Here is an 18,224-nt window from a genome sequence, read left to right as displayed (position 1 = left end):
AACTTATATATGCCTCGGCGCCGATGGGAGCGCTCTCTGAAGGCGGGTTCCTCAGAGAGCAACCAAAATCAAAACCGAAATACCACAAGAACGTACAAGACGTCAAATGCTATATATATATAGCAGACTGGGCTTAACATGAACTAAACTACATGGCTAATTCAGTTCAGTAGGATACTGCGGCACATCCGGACTGGGTGGGCTGTCGCTCTGACGGCCCTTACATTCTGGAGAGGGTGACCGTAATCGAATCCCTCAAGCTTGCCCAAATTGCTCGGCTCCGGCGGACCAGGTGGATGTCCGCCACTTCATTTGGACCTGTCCGGGAACACGGGTGGACTGGTCTTTATCAGGCGGAGGGACACATACAAAGCAAAACATGTGAAGACGTTCGCTTGCTTCGTCGCAGAGCCGATTGAGTGCAGCGTGACGGTACATTTGGCTACATCGTACGTTCTTGCAACCAATTGCACTATACTCGCCTCTGGAGACCTTTTAACCCTACACGCGTACAAGGTCCGGGCGGGAACCGTGTAGAGGGAAATTATACGGTCCCAATAAACTATTTAACATATATTTATTATTGTATATATACAACTGCGTGGCAGGGGCCCCGCGAACGTGTCTGTTCTACTCGGAAGCGTCTGGTTTCCTCTCCCGTGTCCCCGCATTGCTGATGCCTTCGGCCACACCAAGGCCACTCCTAGTTACCAGGCGCTGGAGGCGAAAGCGAAACTTGCAAAACCAAAACTACGAGAAGATCTGCTCTAAACCGGAGGACGCCTGGGCTGACGTCGAACCAGGACCACGCTGCCTGTGAATACTCTGCTAGCTTCGTAGAATCGGTACAGCTTCAGTTGGCACGCCAGCTGTTTCCGCCTCTCGCCCACATTGCATGAACGCGCCGCCATTCCTTATATTCCAGGCGCGAGTGAATCGCTTGCCTGCTTGAATCATTCGGTATGTGCCACTGGAGGTGTGTCCGTTATTGGCCAATCCTCCAGAATGGGTGTGTGACCGTGTGTCTCACTGTGACACAAGAGGTGCAGAATGCCTAAGTGTTTCGTGGTACATATACCGTACCTTATTTCTGTGCACACAGTTGTCATCACCAGATTGTACGTATCACAATTAGCTGTAAATCATTTAATTAACCACTTTACTTAAGTTTAATTTCTCGAACAATCCAACCTGCTTTTGTTGCGCATGAGTTCTATTGTTATATTATCGTGACATTGCTATTTCTTGTCTGTGTGCCGCTTTCTCAGAACACTTCTTCTCTGCTGTATTTAATTATTGTACTCTTTTTTCGCCTCAGATTGTAAATTATTAAAGCGAGGCTTGTATTGCCTCACAAGTGTCGGCGGTGGTGGTGTTGTCACGCCAAAAAGCCCGGCTGCTCCTAGAGTAGAGCAGGTGCGGGGAACGCTGCGCCGGATCACGTGACGCGCGCGACCAATCAGGGTAGTTTGGTGCTTCGCAGGGAGGGAAAGAGAAGGAAAGGGGGTTGGTGCGCGTTCCGCCGGGCTTCCCTCGCCTCAGATCAGTTTCGGCGCCCGGCAGGCGTGGTGCGTGCCGCCGAGGAGCAGGGTGCGTTTAAGCAACGGCGCCGCGAACTCACTCGGGAAAGTGCTCGTCGTCGATCTGCTGATTCTAGCGTGAGGGCTTCCGAAACCCAGGCGAAACGTCAGCGAAGAGCCGCGGAACCCGAGTTGCGGGAGCGCGATGTTGAGCCAAAACGTCAGCGAAGAGCCGCCGACCATGAGTTTAAGGCCAACGAAGCGAAACGCCTGCGACAGCGTCGTCTTGCCCTCCAGCAACCCGACAACGGCGGTGCACGCCTCGTAACTATACGGGAAAGTAGTAGGTCAGGTACACACACGACAAGCTTCGCTTACTCCCATTTTCTCGACAGGGGAAGGTGATTTTTTGTATAACATTGTATCTAATGCTTATGTCCATGTTATCGTTATATCCCCTATGAGTTTATACCTGCTTCTGCTAATAATTACTGATTGGACCCCCTTCTACAGCGTCTGGCAGCAGGTCCAAAAAGTGTTTGCACTACCTGTATGATATTATGAAAGGCAAATAAATAAATAAATTGTAGAGAGGCGTTCTGCTTTAATTAATGAAGCCCTCAGAGAGTAGAACATCGCAGCGAGAGGTTAAAAAGCTCAGGCAAAACTGGCACACGGCTGCGACGAACTTGTCATCGTCGTCTTTCTCGAAGCAGTCCATACTGCTTGTTATTCTTCAGTACAAAATAAATAAATAAATAAATAAATAAATAAATAAATAAATAAATAAATAAATAAATAAATAAATAAATAAATAAATAAATAAATAAATAAATAAATAAACTCCAGCTGTTAAAAACTTGGAACCCTCCACCACTGCGTCTATCGTATTCGAGGTTTGATATATGATGACAAAATCTAGCAGATATAATTTTAGGTCTTACTTGAAGAAAGAAGTAATTAACACTGCAAGCTTTACAATGACAGACCGGTGAATTCCCTCCTGTGTCACCAGTTCGCGATAAACTCTCACTGAGCAGTGAATCAGGCGCTCTTGAGTGGCTACTTCACTTCATCGATACAAAGACCTGCACAGTCTCGTACGACTGGATCAATGCTAAAGTTATTCATGGTACTACCACTTTTATTGCGATAGCAATTATATGGACACTCCAAAGCAGATTTCTGCCGTCGGCGTCGCCGTCACCGTTGCCGTCGCCGTCGCCGTGAGGTTCCGTATGACGTCAAAGGCAATGAAATCGTCGCCTCGATGATAAGTGGTTCTTGAGGGAAAGGGAAAGGTTGGCGCTATCTTCTGCAGCCCTTGAGGGAGCACGGCTCAGCGCCTCGCGCCGAACGCTGTATGTGCGAGTGAAAGAGCGCGAGGGACGCGCGCTTTCACGGGGAGTGAACGCACGGCGGAGAATAAACCCGCGTTCTGCGCCGTGCTCCCTTAAGGGCTGCAGAAGTAGGCGTCTCTTTAATCCTTTACAATCACCATATATGTAAAGCAAACGTGACTTCTTCAGACACGCGAAAGGCCGTGGAGAGGGGGGGGAGGCGACGTTTAGCTGCGGCAAAAAATGCCTATTTATATAAAAACTTTGTGAGGCGAGAAGGTGGTAAAGACTTCCGACGCTGCTCGACGAGTGTCCCGTTCTGATCTCGTCGACAACCTCCGAGCCGCCCCCAGAGGCTCCGGCAAGTCACCAACGCCGCGTGCGTTTTGTGCGAACGCGGGCAAAACGCCGACGGCGTCGACAACAGTTCTGTGTGTTGCCGGTGCTGCTGCATGTCCAAGTTTGTACAGCTGATAAAACTACCATCCTTACTCCATATATTTCTCTACTAATTTGCTATCGCAATCGGTGCTTCGCCTTTCGGGTGAAACTGCGACAATTTTTTGTGGGGGACGGAGCTTACCACTGATCTCTACATTAGCAGAACATAGTACAGGTCAGTGGAGCTTACACGCCAAATAACGCGCGAACCGGACTGGTTTTAAATTAGTTGTAGCATGGGACTAGAATGAAGTTCGCAGTCTGATCGATATATATGCACATAATTAACAGGCAAAGTCTGATAGTTTCATACAATTATTGTAGGAAACTATGGGCTGAGTGGTGCGTTGGCTCTAATGCATCACACTTAAAAAAGTGTGCACCCTTAATTTTGGGGCTTATCATGTCCCGCAACGATAACCGTAATCTGCCTTGCTTGCGTTTCCTGTCTTGAAAACTCCGCGCTCGCTACTTTCCTGTCGAGAATGCTATGTCACGCTGATAACGCGCATGCCAATCGTGACCTGGAATTACCGGGCGCGCAGCGTTAAAGAAAGGAAATGCGGGCAAGATAGATGACGATTATTGTTGTACGATAAGACAAGCTGTGTCGTGTAGCGCGAAGCAGCTGCAGGGCGAGGGACACAGAGAAACGAGGACAGGAGCTTCAAAGGGTGCAATATACAAGATAATAAGAGGACAAGATAAGCCTGAATAAAATAAGGTGCAAACGTTTTTAAGAGTGATAGATCAATCATGCAATGAATGGAATTTCATCGTCTTTGCGAAGAATATTGAGCGACGAAATCACTGCCTGTACTTCGTGGGCCATCGCGGGAACTCGGCACAAAAAGAGAGTAGGATAGAAAGGCAGCAGTCCTACTGGCAGCATTAAAATTATCCATGCCTTTGTCGACAATCGCCGCCAGAGATTAACAGCTACTTCGTTCTGCCGCATGAGCGTGCACATGAGTTTGTGGGTTCTATTCGCAGTAGAGGCGGCCTCGACGCGTTGCTGAGCGAAGAGGAAATTGTCCTTGTGCTGGATAAAAACGCACGTTGATCACAAAAATGACTTGACAAGAATTATCCAGTGAAATGGCTTTTCAATGGATTATTTTCTGCTTGGTTACTCTCACATGGCCATTAAATGCAATGTGAAATCGGTTCGAAGCGAAATAAAGGAGAAGTGTAAGCCGAACGGACATATTCACATGTAATCGCCTAGTATGTGCGCACCAACTTGATTTCTTTAGAGCACATCTCGCGATTTCGACATCGAAGCCGGTGAGTGCTGAATTAAGCCATATCAATTTAGCAAGAATCCTGAAAGTACTATAGCACTGGTTTTGAGGCGTTCGAACTCGTGTCTATAGAGGTTTTTCGAAGAGAGAGAGAGAGAGAGAGAGAGAGAGAGAGAGAGAGAAACAACTGCGTATTTCTTCGCAAGCTGGAAAAAAAAAAAAAAAACTAGAGTTATACCCAAAATGTGATCATGCATGTTGAATACCATGCGCCACTGCCTTCATTTATAGAATAGCCAAGCGTTATATAATGAAAAGAAATATTTATACCGGTATATTACTGTACTATGGTGCATAAAGGTAAACCAGTAGAACATTTTCCGCGAAGCCATACACAAATGAATAATGCAGTTGCTACTTATTTTTGTGTAAGACATTATGTACCCTTAATGACGTGCATTGCTGTTGAAAGCATAAAGCAAAGTAACCTGTCTTTATGATCACTTCTATATTTTTGTTCCTGCCTGTGGGATATGCACTAACACAATTTCCATTTTCAAGCTGCCGGATTTTTATCCTTTCAGTCTGTTTATTCATGTGTGATAAGATTGACGAATTCACGCATCAACTAAAGTTCAGACGCTTTCAGTAATGGCCCACACACCAATAACGAAGCTGCGTAAGCCATAGGATGCGCCTATAAGAAATGGAACGCCACGCTGAGTGCTCGACGTTCGTTTGTGACGTCAGAAAGAAACATTCCGTCTGAAATAACTTTCGTTCCTTTATCTCATAACAGCAACGCCACCACCTAGGATACCTGTGTGATCCCTGTCGAGGTGCCCAGTGTAGCCCGCTTTTGAATAACACGCACATATACTACGCCAATTTAAATCACAACCCAGCAGAATCGTCTTCGCAAAGAAATGGCGAGCGTCTTCGTCGGAAGGCGTGTGGCTGCTTGTTATCGTTCTTGGGTAGCGCCCTGTGCTTAGTAAGTTACACGTATAGTCCAGTGTTTGTGTTGTCATGTCTTCTCCTTGAGTCCCGTTTGATGTTGGGCTGGTAAGATAAAAAAATAGAAAACACACGCACAGCCAGATATGACTTCGGTTTTGTAATTCGCAGAATATAGAAAATCGTGTGAGGGACTTGGCCCAGCGCTTACAGAGAGAACGAATTTAAGAGCAATACTAATCAATTTAGTCTTCCAAATATTCATTTTCAATCTCTATTTCCATTCTTTTGCTATAAAGAATGCTGACTTCTAGCGGATAAATCAAAGTCAGTATAGACTTTCTCAAATTTCGTGCCGGAACGGCAGCGCGGCCGTCTCGGAGTGACTACAAGGATTTTTAGCGTATTTTCTCAATTTAGTCAGGTTTCGTACGGGAAAAGTTATCAAACCTTGCTAAGTTCATTTTTTTTTGGTTTGTTCAGAATTCAGTGTAATTCATTTTATGATACCATTGGTAAACGAATAACCAGACCGGAGCACATATACCATAAAAATCAATGACGTCACGTGGAGGTGGTACGGGAACATCGAAACGACGTCGCCACTATTCTCTCTTTTTGCGTGCATGTATTGTGCAGTTTACTAACACACTTAAATCTGACATTAATTTTTTGAATGTGCGCCTTTCATAGCACCCCTTTAATGTGCCCCTTTCATAGTGCCCCTTTAGGACCGTTACTGCGCAGACAGCTACTCATTCATGTTCACACTCACCTCTATATATATACTCGCACCGATAGGTACTATATTCACGCTTACACTCACGTATACTCACACCCCTCTTCCCTCACTCGCGTTAATACTCACGCGTTTGAAGTGAGTGAGTGTGAGAGAGAGTGCTCATGGGTATGCCTTACCCATATGCCGGGTAAACAGCCAGGTACGTCGCATATACCGGCGCTGTTGACCAAATTTGCACGAATTAATAATCGTGGCTGTCTGTGGAATCGAAGAAGTGAGTTATGCACCGTTACAAAGTATTGATGATGCGCGCAAGGTTCTCATTTAAAAGATGTTCACCTTTTATGCTCCTAAAGTTTGTCGCACTTAAGGGGGTAAGTGTTGTGTACTTTGCCATACAAAAACTAAGCATCACACTTTTTGCCGTTGTTTTCTTTACTATTCGGCAGAAACGAAGAAAGAAAGACAAGAAAAGAAAAATCAAATTGAAAGAAAATGACTATCCATGTACACAGAAAGAAATAATCGTAAAATAAGCGACAAGCATAAAATGCGATGTCATAGCGGCGACAACAAATTTTCCTGTTTTGTACATTGGGCTTCAGCAGAAGTGAACTCCCGGTCCGTGACCCTTGGCAGCCTCTGCGATAAAGAGAAATACTGCGTTATTATGAAAGCGTTACCTTTTTTTGTCTTTATCTCGAACCAGAGACACTGTGATCTTTAGTGATATGGCTCTCACTGTTTCCTCGTTAGCAACGTTTTCGAAAACCGTCAACTTTTTTATGTGTGCAAAACAGCTAAAGCAGAGCGCATTAGACAAGGGACGACCGCAGAAACGAAACGCACATGTGAAGTCATCGACATGTGCGTCCAACTATTGAAAGTCAGCGCGGTCGTCCCTTGTCTAATGCACTGTGATTTACCTATTATGCAAGACCAACAGGCCCGAATTTTAGCGCAAAACAGACTGACACATGGTGGCATCTCCCACGTGCTAACTTAATCATCGCATTTGGCCGTAGAAACGAAGGCCGGCTCCAATATTGATTGATCGCTTTAATTTGCTTCGTCACAGTACAGTGTTCGTTCTTGAAATTTTTTATACTTGTATATTTTACGTACCCTACAGTGAATATTTCGTTAAATTTGACACTTCTCATTCACCGCATCACCGACTTCTCCATACCATTAAATTTCTTGGCGCTCTTTGGCCATCACTGACCCTTGCGCCAAAAAACCCCATGCATCATCATCACAGTACAGGGTAACAAGAAGCGGAAGGAAAAGCCGTTCGAAAGACGGCGTTGTCGTGCTTGAGGGGTCTCTCACCCCCTCTGTCAACAATGGGTAGCTGTAACGCTCCCTATAGATGGGCGGCGCTTTACAGCTTCCATATGTAGGGTGCCTCGATGTCCTCCTCCCCCGCCGCTCCGTAGCGGCGGGGGAGGAGGACATCGAGGCTGTCTATCCATATGTATAAACTGAATCTCCAACGGAGCATGGTGAGGGAGCCCTTTATAACGTGAACCACAACCTAACAGCGGGACATTATATCCGTCTCCATTCCACCCTGGTAAAGTGGATGTATACAGCGAAGCTGTATACCGTCACCACAAGCAACGTACGTCACGCGCGCATGCACGCGTGCTCAAGTGCAGCATACATTCCTCTAGGCCTACCGCCAAGCGCAAGTGACTTATTGAACTATATATTCAGTCTTTCAAAGTAAATTGCGTCAGAGAATTCGTAAAGTATATACGACTTAAACACAAGCTGCAGACATGATAGCTTCGGATATGAGAATAACGGCATCGTCACGTGACGATATCACCCGATGACGTAATCTGATGACGTCATCGCGTCAAACGTGGCGTCACACGATGACGCATTCGTCAAGTGATAATGTCACCTGATGACGTCATGTGATGCGTCTTGGAGAAGCAGCGCACTGTGCGCTTCCCACTTGATTGCACTGTCTTCGGGATTGGCCCACATTTTTGAGCGAAAGCCGCGCACGCGGACACGAAAAATCCCGAACAACTAGAGGCTAACAGCTTCGCTGCAAAAGGGGCGTCCATATGTCGTTTCATGTCGTAATTCGTACCGAGCATGCTTCCCAGAAAGGCGCCGTAGGTGGCGCTCGCCGTGACGGCCTCCCGGTCGGCGGGGTTCATGCGCAGCGTGCGGACGCGGAAGGCCCGGCCGTCCGGCTCGCTAGGACCCACCACGTCCAGCTCGAGGCTGTGGTAGTCGGCCATGCCCGGGTCGGCCACCAGGCGGCCCCGGACGCCGTCGAAGCCCAGCGTGTGCGCCGCCAGCGCCGCAGCTGCCATGCTGTTCACGTTGTTGGGCGCCATGGGACACAGGCCGCGCACGGGGCCTGCACGCACGACGGCCGGAAAAAAGAAGACCCCCTCTTCTCACTGAAGAGAAACGCATAATCTGAAGTGCGTATACTATACCGGTATATAGGCTTCACTAATGGTGAACGTGAAACATATGCCAAGATTGTTAACAAAGAAGTGGATCGCTCAATCTGTGAAACTGAAAATTAAGGGCGTACAACGGTATAACATGAAGTGGAATTAGGCACGTTATGTGATGCATGGAGCACATATAACCGATGGTCTATTGGCGTGACAGAATGGGTGCTGAGGGAAGGCAAAAGCAGAATAGAACGGCCTAGGATTATGTGGTGTGATAAATGAGATCAAGAAATTTATCACGTGACCAAAACTGGGCGCGAATCATCCACCATCTTTCTCGGATCCCCCAATAGAAGGCTTCCCCTCGCACCCACAGCACACGGCGCGGAGCGTGATAGTACCTTGATAGTACCTTAGTGCACTTGGACTTTATGCGAGACCTCACGGCGACGCCGACGGCGAAAATTCGCCCGGAGTGTCTATATAATTGCTATCGCCATAATAAATAATCTTAAACACTACGTTTTAAACCGCACAGGTCCGGAAACGTAAAGTATTAGTATGCTTTTTTTCCATTATGGCGAGTGGTTGCTTTACTTTACCATGTCGGCCATACTTGTCCAACTGTAGGCCATATTATGCAGTCATCGCTCGAACTCCCGCCACCAAAGCGGAAAGCGTGCTCGACTGCTGTGCCACCCTCAGAATTCCGACATCGCACGGAAACGACATCTCGAAACCATATACCGACCGTCGTAAAGCGTGACGGCCTGCGCTCCGAGGGCGGCCCGGTCGCATCGGACGCGCATCTCGGCGTCGGCCAGTCTCAGCGCCGACGGGTGCTTGGTCATGGTGACCGTCAGCTCGGCCAGCTGGCCGCGGTCCGCCAGTGCCCGGATGTCGTGCAGACCCCACAGCGCGCCGCACGGCACGAACAGCGCGTGGCGGCTAGCTGCCGCCCGCAGTCGCGCCTCGACGTCCGGCTCGGCGAACGCCGTGGGCGAACCGACCAGCAGGTCGCAGTGGCGCAGAAGCTGCTCGCCATGAGTGCGAACCAGGGAAGGGTGGGCCACCTGCGCGTGGGAAGCAAGTTACAGCCGAACCCGGATATATCGAATCCACGCATATAACGAATTATTGTGTATAACGAACAGCAGTAAAATTCCCTTCAAGATTTTTTGTATAACATCTTAATTTACCCAAACACCTACATATCGAATTTTCTTGTGATCCCCTTCAGAGTCAATATATCGGGGGGGGGGGGGGGGTTCGACTGTATACGTTTATTCGTCAAGGTTTGGACTGGTAAATGTATACGCATCCTGAAAATCAGAAACTTCAGCCTCACCGTGAGCGGAATTCGCCGTCTTCTCCGTTCTGAGTGGCTCACGGGGTTGCTGCGGTGTCTCTGATTGGCTTAAAACAACAACATGGTGGCAATGGCCAGTGTCCTGAGAATAGCAGCCGTCGGTTGAAGGAAAATGACCACAGGACTATAGGGTGCGTCAGGTGACATTTTTGAAGCCTATAGTCATAAAAAAAAGGTCACGTGGAAAAAAAAAAAAGTCATCATTTCGAGCTGACGAGCGCACGGAGTGTATGAGGCAAAGCAGAGCGCAGTGCGGCTGGCAATGACCGATAGTGACGAGGGAGTCACAAAAAGCTGACACAAACCATACAATGCCTTGAAAGGTCCGGCAGCTAAGGGGGGCCTATTTGCCAAGAGTCAACGCGCAGGTGAGTACCGAATAAAAGGAGGGGCGGTATCACAGGATGCTACCCTGCCGAGGCTTGCTGCCTGACGTCATGCTTCCTCAAGTATTTTAAGTTGACTGGCCGCTCGAGGCACTTTGCGTGTATTCGCGGGCTTCTTTCACGATCGGAAAAACACTTTTACGTAGCACGTGTTGAGCAACACAAAGCTGTATCGGGAGTTTTTCATGTTGCTCTACAATTTTCTCATTGGCACTTTTAATCTAATGTTATCATTTAAGCAGTTGATTAATTAATGAAGACTAATTATGTAATTAGGCGGAATGCAGAAAATAATCTGATTATCTCCAAGCGACGGCAAACAGCATTACCTTGGTTCTGTCCAGCTACGTGGCATTTGCATATTTTAAAATCTTGGTGCATGATAGTTGGGGCACCCTGTATATATATATATATATATATATATTATATATATATATATATATATATATATATATATATATATACACACACACACACACACACACACACACACACACACACACACACACACACACACACACACACACACACACACACACACACACACACACACACACCACACACACACACACACACACACACACACACACCACACACACACACACACACACACACACACACACACACACACACACCACACACACACCACACACACACACACACACACACACACACACACAACTGACGGCCTCGGACACCCGTCAATAGCATTTCACTCTTCGAAGAGGCAGGACGTGTGTAGAGTGAGATCCCGAGCAACACACATTGAAATGTGCCCGGTGAACACGGTTTAAGTCATGGATTCGGGACCTCAAAGACGTGCGACGTAATGCTAACGCATTTTCCTCGCATTTACAAGTAAATCGCCGCACACTTATTTTTGACCTAGGATTACTTTTTGTCTTAGGAACACATTTTTTTCCCAGGCGCACATTGATAACACGTACGGGACTGAAAAGATTGAAGGGCCTCAAACGCACATGACAGAAAGACGCTAAATACACACACACAAAAAAAAAGAAAACTATCTGAGCTGTTTTATTAAATTATCCTTACACAATACCCAAAAAAGCTACTCCTACCACGCAACCAGGCTTAATGAGCCAAAAATAAAAATAAAAAAATAAAAAATGGACGTCGTCCAAATGGGAGGCTGCCCTAAGCAGCCCCGATCTTGAAGCACAGATATGGGCTGTCCATCGGGCCCGCGACGCAGCAGAGAGGCTCGGCCTTTCTGTACCGACGTGGGAGCGGCCCGCTACGTGCTGACGCGCGTTCCGGGGGACCTTAATAAAGCTTTATCATACCATCATACTATCATAGAAAAACGATAGATTGGTGACGACGTCACTTGAAGTTCCCGCTACGACTATATCCGTGACTGCAACGATTTCGACGGCGTCCGCTCAGTCAGAGTTTACGTATAAAAGTGGACTACATTGTATTCTAAAAGTTGAACTCAGCAAAGCTTCAAGATCATTTAATGAACCCCGGCGTCACAAATACAAATAAAAAAAAAACATTCGTGACGTCACACTGACGTACCAGTGCCGATGTCTGAGCGCGATATTCAAAAAACGGAATTTTGGACCTCTTTTTTTTTCTTTTATTATGCATGATGAACCTATTATCGGGAAATTACCAAAATAGAGTTTTGAAAGAAAACTTAATCTGCATACATTAATTAAGTGCTTCTCTTTGGTGTCCCTTTAATTACAGGGCGTCACCGCGTTTCCATCTTTTGCCATTATTCATATCTCTCTACCCCTCACCACGGCGAGTCTCAAAAGATTTTTCGTGCTCCGATGAACTCTTCACGATTTCCTCTACTCAGCAGCTTCATCCCACCCGCTCGCCCCCCATCCACTATCACGAGTCGAATATATATCTCCTCTCATCACCGCACCGGAGCGTTTAAAATTTCTTTGCCTGCGCTACAGAACATTGGACCTCTTTACCGGGTCATTCCCGATCTTTATCGCCTGCTGAATTCCTTCTATGCATTGTTAACCATTGATTTTGCATTGTAACCTGTTCCCATATTTGCAGTCATTGTACCTTACATAAGCACTCACCCCTCCACTTATCATCATCATCCATCCCAGTACTTTCATTCCCCTTCTCTCTTCCCCAGTGCCGAGTAGCAGACTAGAGCGCACTAGCTCAGGTTCGACCTCTCTGTCCTTCCTTCCTATCTATCTATCTATCTATCTATCTATCTATCTATCTATCTATCTATCTATCTATCTATCTATCTATCTATCTATCTATCTATCTATCTATCTATCTATCTATCTATCTATCTATCTATCTATCTATCTATCTATCTATCTATCTATCTATCTATCTATCTATCTATCTATCTATCTATCTATCTATCTATCTATCTATCTATCTATCTATCTATCTATCTATCTATCTATCTATCTATCTATCTGTTTGTACTCCCAACTCCCGCGGCTGCGTGTGTAACAAACACTAGCCATATATAGCGCGGCCAGCTCACCTCGACCACCAGGTCCGGATGCCGGGTCGCGGCCAGCGCCAGGTCCTCGAGCACCAGGTGCGGGGGCAAGCCGTGCACCACGCGGCCCCGGCTCCACACGAAGGCGAGCTCGAGCGACTCCGGTCGCCGCTGCACCTCGGCGGCCAGGAACTGGCCCAGCTGGCCGAAGCCCACGATGCCCACGCGACGACGCTGCATCGCCGAATGACTGGCCCCCGTCTTATCGCCGCCCGTCGTGAGTCGCGCTAATCACGCGTGCAATTGCCCCTCCCGACAGACGCCGCCCTTTGTCCGAGGCTGAAAGGGAAGACCACACCGTTCCGTGCATCGAACAAGGCACGCCGACGCAAGGACGACTGCTCTTCGAGGACGCCGTCGAAAAAAAAAAAGCGAGCGCCTTGCGTAACGAGCTTCGTCGATTCTGCAAGTATACATCCGTGTATACACGTGTAAATGCACATGTGTACACGACAGTACACTTAAAAGAGAAACGCCTATTTAGTATTCCGCCGTCGACGAGGGCTGCAAATTGGCGTGAAGGCCTCGTAAAGCATCCAAAGCCTCCAGTATTCTGTGTGTTCCTCCCGACTAGTTTATAGTGAGTAAATATCTGACCTGCGATTTTTTGAATTGTTATACTTGCGGCAGATACATCACATTCGAAAACGTCGGTTTCATTTGTTTGCGCCGCGCTATGTTTTGTGCGGCTCGTTTTTCCAGGGTGAAAAGAAAGAATAAGAAAAATGTCATTCAGCCTTACAGTAAGCGTTTACTATTATAGTAAGCCTTCTATTCAGGGGCGGATCCGGGTTTTTTCTGAGGGGGGGGTCAGCTTCTGTCAATGATGATGATGATGATGATGATGATGATGATGATAGTAGCCTTCCTGATTTACCGAAATGCACCGTTTCTGCTCACGATAAACCCGCGTTTTATACGGCTAGAGCAACACCTCTAGCCCGCCGTGGTGGCTCAGTCAGCTCAGGTGTTGCGCTGCTGAGCACGAGATCCCGGGATCCAATCCCTGCCGCGGCGGCCGCATTTCGATTCGATGGAGGCGAAATGCAAAAACGCCCGTGTGCTTGCGTTGTAGTGCACGGTAAAGAACACCAGGTTGTCAAACTTAATCCGGAGCCTTCCACTACGGCGTGCCTCATAATCAGAACTTGTTTTCGCGCGTAAAACCACAGAAAGAAGAAGAAGAACCTGGGATCACACTGAGTGCTACAGTTGAAAAAAAGTTGCCTATGCGTAGTTCTTAGTTTAGCTGTTAGTTGCAATGTTATTATTTATATATGAACACTTCAGCGAGAGATCTCTTTCATTAAGGAGGTTGGTCGCGGAACCGATGACAGCCAATGAGGCAACCGATGACACCTCAATGGGGAACAGAGTTGATCAGGCGCGAAGGCGCTCGCGCGGACATCTGCGTGCTTGGCAAAAGGGACGTCCCCTCGTTCATTCGACGCCACCGAAGGGACGAGTAAGGCACGGCCGGCGCCAGGAGGTCCAAGGTGTTCATGAGAAAAAATAACTACGGCAACTTCGCCCCACCACACCCCTACGGAATACAACTAAGCTTGTGAGCGAGCTAGCTTTACTTCTACATGGCTGATACCACTGGTCTCGCGAAAAATAATTTTGAAGAATGCTGGTGGCCGTATTTTTTTTTGCGACAGGGCCATCCACCATGTCAGCGAGGGGGCGATGCAGAAGTTTGAGGGGGGGGGGGGGGGTCAGGACATCCGGACATCCCCCCTGGATCCGCGCCTGCTTCTATTATAGTGTTTCCCGCATGGACTCCCAGATTCAAGATGCCATGCGTCCCGGCAGCCGGGAGGAGTAGGCCCCTCCCCCGTGAAAGTTCTAAAGTATGGCACACAATTCTGGTGCAGCGCGTGATCAAGAAAGTACGTCCAGGGAGGCCTATATATGGCCTTTGTACTACTATGGGACCGATAAATGTTACAATTCCTCCTTGTCCTCGTCTCGGAAATCTTCACGATAGCCACCTTACGCAATTAGGTTCACCGACAGTTCAATGAAAGGCACTTTGTAGGGCAACTGGTCGCACCTGGCATATATACCTCGCAGGCCAAGTTGCTGACGGTCTTCGTGCATGGTATGGAAGTGCATGGTATACTTATGTCGCTCAGCGGCGAAGTGTTCTCTATGACGCTGAGACGTTGTGGGCTTTGCAGAAACCGAGGACACGCTATCCTTGATTTTCCGCAGTTTGCCAGACATCAAAAGTATAGCACATGCCTATTTGCCACCCACGATAAAAAAAGATAAATTATTATTCTTCAGACGTCCGTTAATTTCAGCCTGCTGGAGTAGTGAAGGGGCTAGATGACCGACGGTGTAGCGGTGGAAATGACGCTCGGAGTGGCAGAGCCAAAGAACGTATGCCGCCCGATGAAGATAGCTCACAAATGTACTCTGATGGCAAATTGAGGAAATGTCAATAATGCGCGTATCAGTGATCACACTTTGGACAGTTTTCAGAGGAGATGCTTTAACAGAGGGCCTCACATATCTAATTACATGGGAATGGAGAAAAAAATTGTGTTCTTCGGCGACTACTGTTTCGAATTCGATGAGACTTGTTGCATTTCAAAGTGAACGCGAGAATCTACCAAGTAGATCTTTATTATAGGTCGTCAATGTTCTTAGAAAAGTGCTCGAAAATTGCAAAGTTTCTAGTAACTCAAGTATCATGTTAGAGCACTTAACTCAGCAATGATAATAATAATAATAATAATAATAATAATAATAATAATAATAATAATAATAATAATAATAATAATAATAATAATAAAACTATATTAAACTTCTGTAAACTACACCCATGGAGCCCAGGGCTGTACAGGTAATTGCATAACTTTAAATGATAATGTACAGATGGGCAAAATGCAAGACTGATAGATTAAAGAACGTTTCAATATAAGATCATATATTCCAGGTGTAAATTGACCGGGATACATTTATCCACCCGAACCACATATACTGTGTCTCTATTCAGACAACACAAAACATCCCGAGTCCCGGAAAGATCCGAACGTCCTAGCTTTTTATGGGACGTACTGACTACTAAGGACGTCTACAGCACCATGCCCCCGATGGAATTTTAAACATAATATCTACTGCTGGACTTATCGCGAACCTAACTTGACATATATCTAACCAACTTCCTCGGCAGGATATTTTCAGGACGTTGCTTCCAGGGGTGTTTATTTGGTAGCTTCATGCTTGCCCGAACGAAACGGAGTATAACCAAAAACGAAATACAAACGTCACACTGCAATAAAAAAAGCGTTTATTTGTAGAGTATCTTGCTTTAAACATTATTATAATAATTATTATTATTTTTTGGTAGTGGTGTCCAAAGTGCACCTTCCACCGACGGTTCTTTTGAAGTAACAAAAGCAGATCTCGAAGGCTATGCTATTGTAAGTGCATACGTGGTGCTCTACCTCAGGAGTAGTACCGAACTACTTTTTATTGGTGTCATAAAACAAAGACGCAAAATTTCTGAAATTTCAGAGCACATGAAAGCACACAAATATCGAAACGGACATGGGTTCTCATACCCAAGCTGCGTCACGCATATGTCAACCCAATTCGTAAATAATTAATTGCCCTCTAATTACAGTCAAACAGTATATTGCCTTGGAACAAGTCCCGACATCCTAAAATGGTCTGCCAATTACTTGCTTTGTATGTTCTCAGTATCTACTTCAATGGGACGGACAAATTGACTTGATCAGGAGCCTTTTAGGATTAGTGCAAGACATCCTCAGGATGTGCGAATCAGTAGCGCACCGAGGATCTCTGCCAGGGGGGGGGGTTGAAAGTTTGCCAATACCATCTAAACAGCACTAATTTCGAATTCTTCACGGGAAATTGTCAAAAAAAAAAAAAAATGCGCTTTTTGCGAGTCTGCAGACGATTGCGCGTCTTACATCTTAGTTGCAGTACTCAAATGCGTAAGGAAAGAAAAGGGGTTAAAGAAAAGGGGGGGGGGGGGGTTACAACCCCCGAATCCCCCCCCCCCCCCCCCTCCCCGTCGGTGCGCCACTGGTGCGAATGTCCTGATGCCGACATCCCAGAGACCGACTGAGGATGTATTTGCGTTGTCTGGGTATAGTTCGTGCGTGCCAACACTCATTTGCTGAAATCAGCGGCTCGGGCAGTCACCAACTGAATTACGTGCACAAACCGCGTACATGCTTTCTACAATTTGGTGCACAACGCAGGAGAAAAAAACACAAAAAGGGATCAAGAAAAAGATCCACATAATAAAAATACATACACATAACTACAGAAGAGGAATGCAATACTATGTAAAAATAAGAACAATAGTAGTATATATGAAGCACTGTCCTGCGACAATAATTTGACCCGCCATGGTACTGCGCTGCCGAGCTCACGGCAGCAATATGGGGCGGAATGCAAGAACGTCCTTGCATTTATATAGGTGCTCGTTCCCGATCATCCGGAGCCCATCTCCCTTTACTGGGTGCCCCATAACGCACTGTGCAGTTTCAAGAGTAAACCCAAGAGTAAATTATTTCATTTATTAACCCACCGAGGGTATTCCTCAGGCAGCTGTTTACAAAGAGCTGGCGACCTTAAGGAATTACACAATGGCTGTCGGCATGCATGCGCCACTGAATACTTACCACATGCGACGTTTCCCGCGATGCGACAGATAGCAGTGTGTATACATATATACCGAGCAACTCCACAAATATTTCAAAAGAAGGTCGGTTTGCAGTTACCCTTCGAAACCGGCGCTTCCCCCGCCCTTCAGTCCGAGTTCCTTTCTTTACTGCGCGCGTGTGCACATCTTGTCTCGCGCTGCTATCTTGGGTTTATCAGATCGCTCAAGCCCTAAATGTAGTCGTTGAGGGGAATCACGACTATACGCTTTCACAGTCGTGCGGTCTCGTATGCTCTAAGACGAGCGCCCTACAACTCCAAAAACAACAAAGACGAAAAGAAAAGAAATATTGATTCATTTGGTTTCACTTCCCGAAGCAACGATGGGGCTATGAGAGACGCTGTCGTGCAAGGCTCCAGGTTAGTTTTGAACATCCGGGGTTCTTTAACCCGCACCCAAATCCAAGTAGACGAGCGTTTTTGCATTCCGGCCTCATCGGAATGCAACCGCCGCGGTCTGGATTCGAATCATGCGACATCGTCCTCATGATAACCTCATGAAGCAGCAGAGCGCCCTAGTCGCCGAGCCGAGTCTTACTGAGTGGCTTCAATGACGTGGCTACAA

General features: G+C 46.8%; 1 protein-coding gene across 2 annotated transcripts; it reads right to left on the bottom strand.

The window, feature by feature from the left end:
- Positions 1-6,270: 6,270 nt before the first annotated feature.
- Positions 6,271-17,810, bottom strand: LOC119464338 (aspartate dehydrogenase domain-containing protein). Of its 2 annotated transcripts, XM_049655963.1 has the most exons (5): positions 17,620-17,810; positions 12,935-13,231; positions 9,425-9,746; positions 8,352-8,627; positions 6,271-6,886 (listed from the first exon to the last, which is right to left on the bottom strand). In XM_049655963.1, the coding sequence occupies exons 2-5, from the start codon at positions 13,130-13,132 to the stop codon at positions 6,846-6,848; spliced, it is 837 nt and encodes a 278-aa protein (XP_049511920.1). In that variant the 5' UTR covers positions 13,133-13,231; positions 17,620-17,810; the 3' UTR covers positions 6,271-6,845. The 2 variants fall into 2 exon arrangements, with proteins under 2 accessions (XP_049511920.1, XP_037581188.1); XM_037725260.2 differs by lacking the exon at positions 17,620-17,810 and having other exon boundaries at positions 12,935-13,673.
- Between the last annotated feature and the right edge of the window lie 414 nt (positions 17,811-18,224).

The sequence above is a fragment of the Dermacentor silvarum genome, chromosome 9, assembly GCF_013339745.2.
Source record: "Dermacentor silvarum isolate Dsil-2018 chromosome 9, BIME_Dsil_1.4, whole genome shotgun sequence".
Taxonomy (NCBI): Eukaryota; Metazoa; Arthropoda; class Arachnida; order Ixodida; family Ixodidae; genus Dermacentor; species Dermacentor silvarum.
This window is presented reverse-complemented; position numbering and strand designations above follow the sequence as displayed.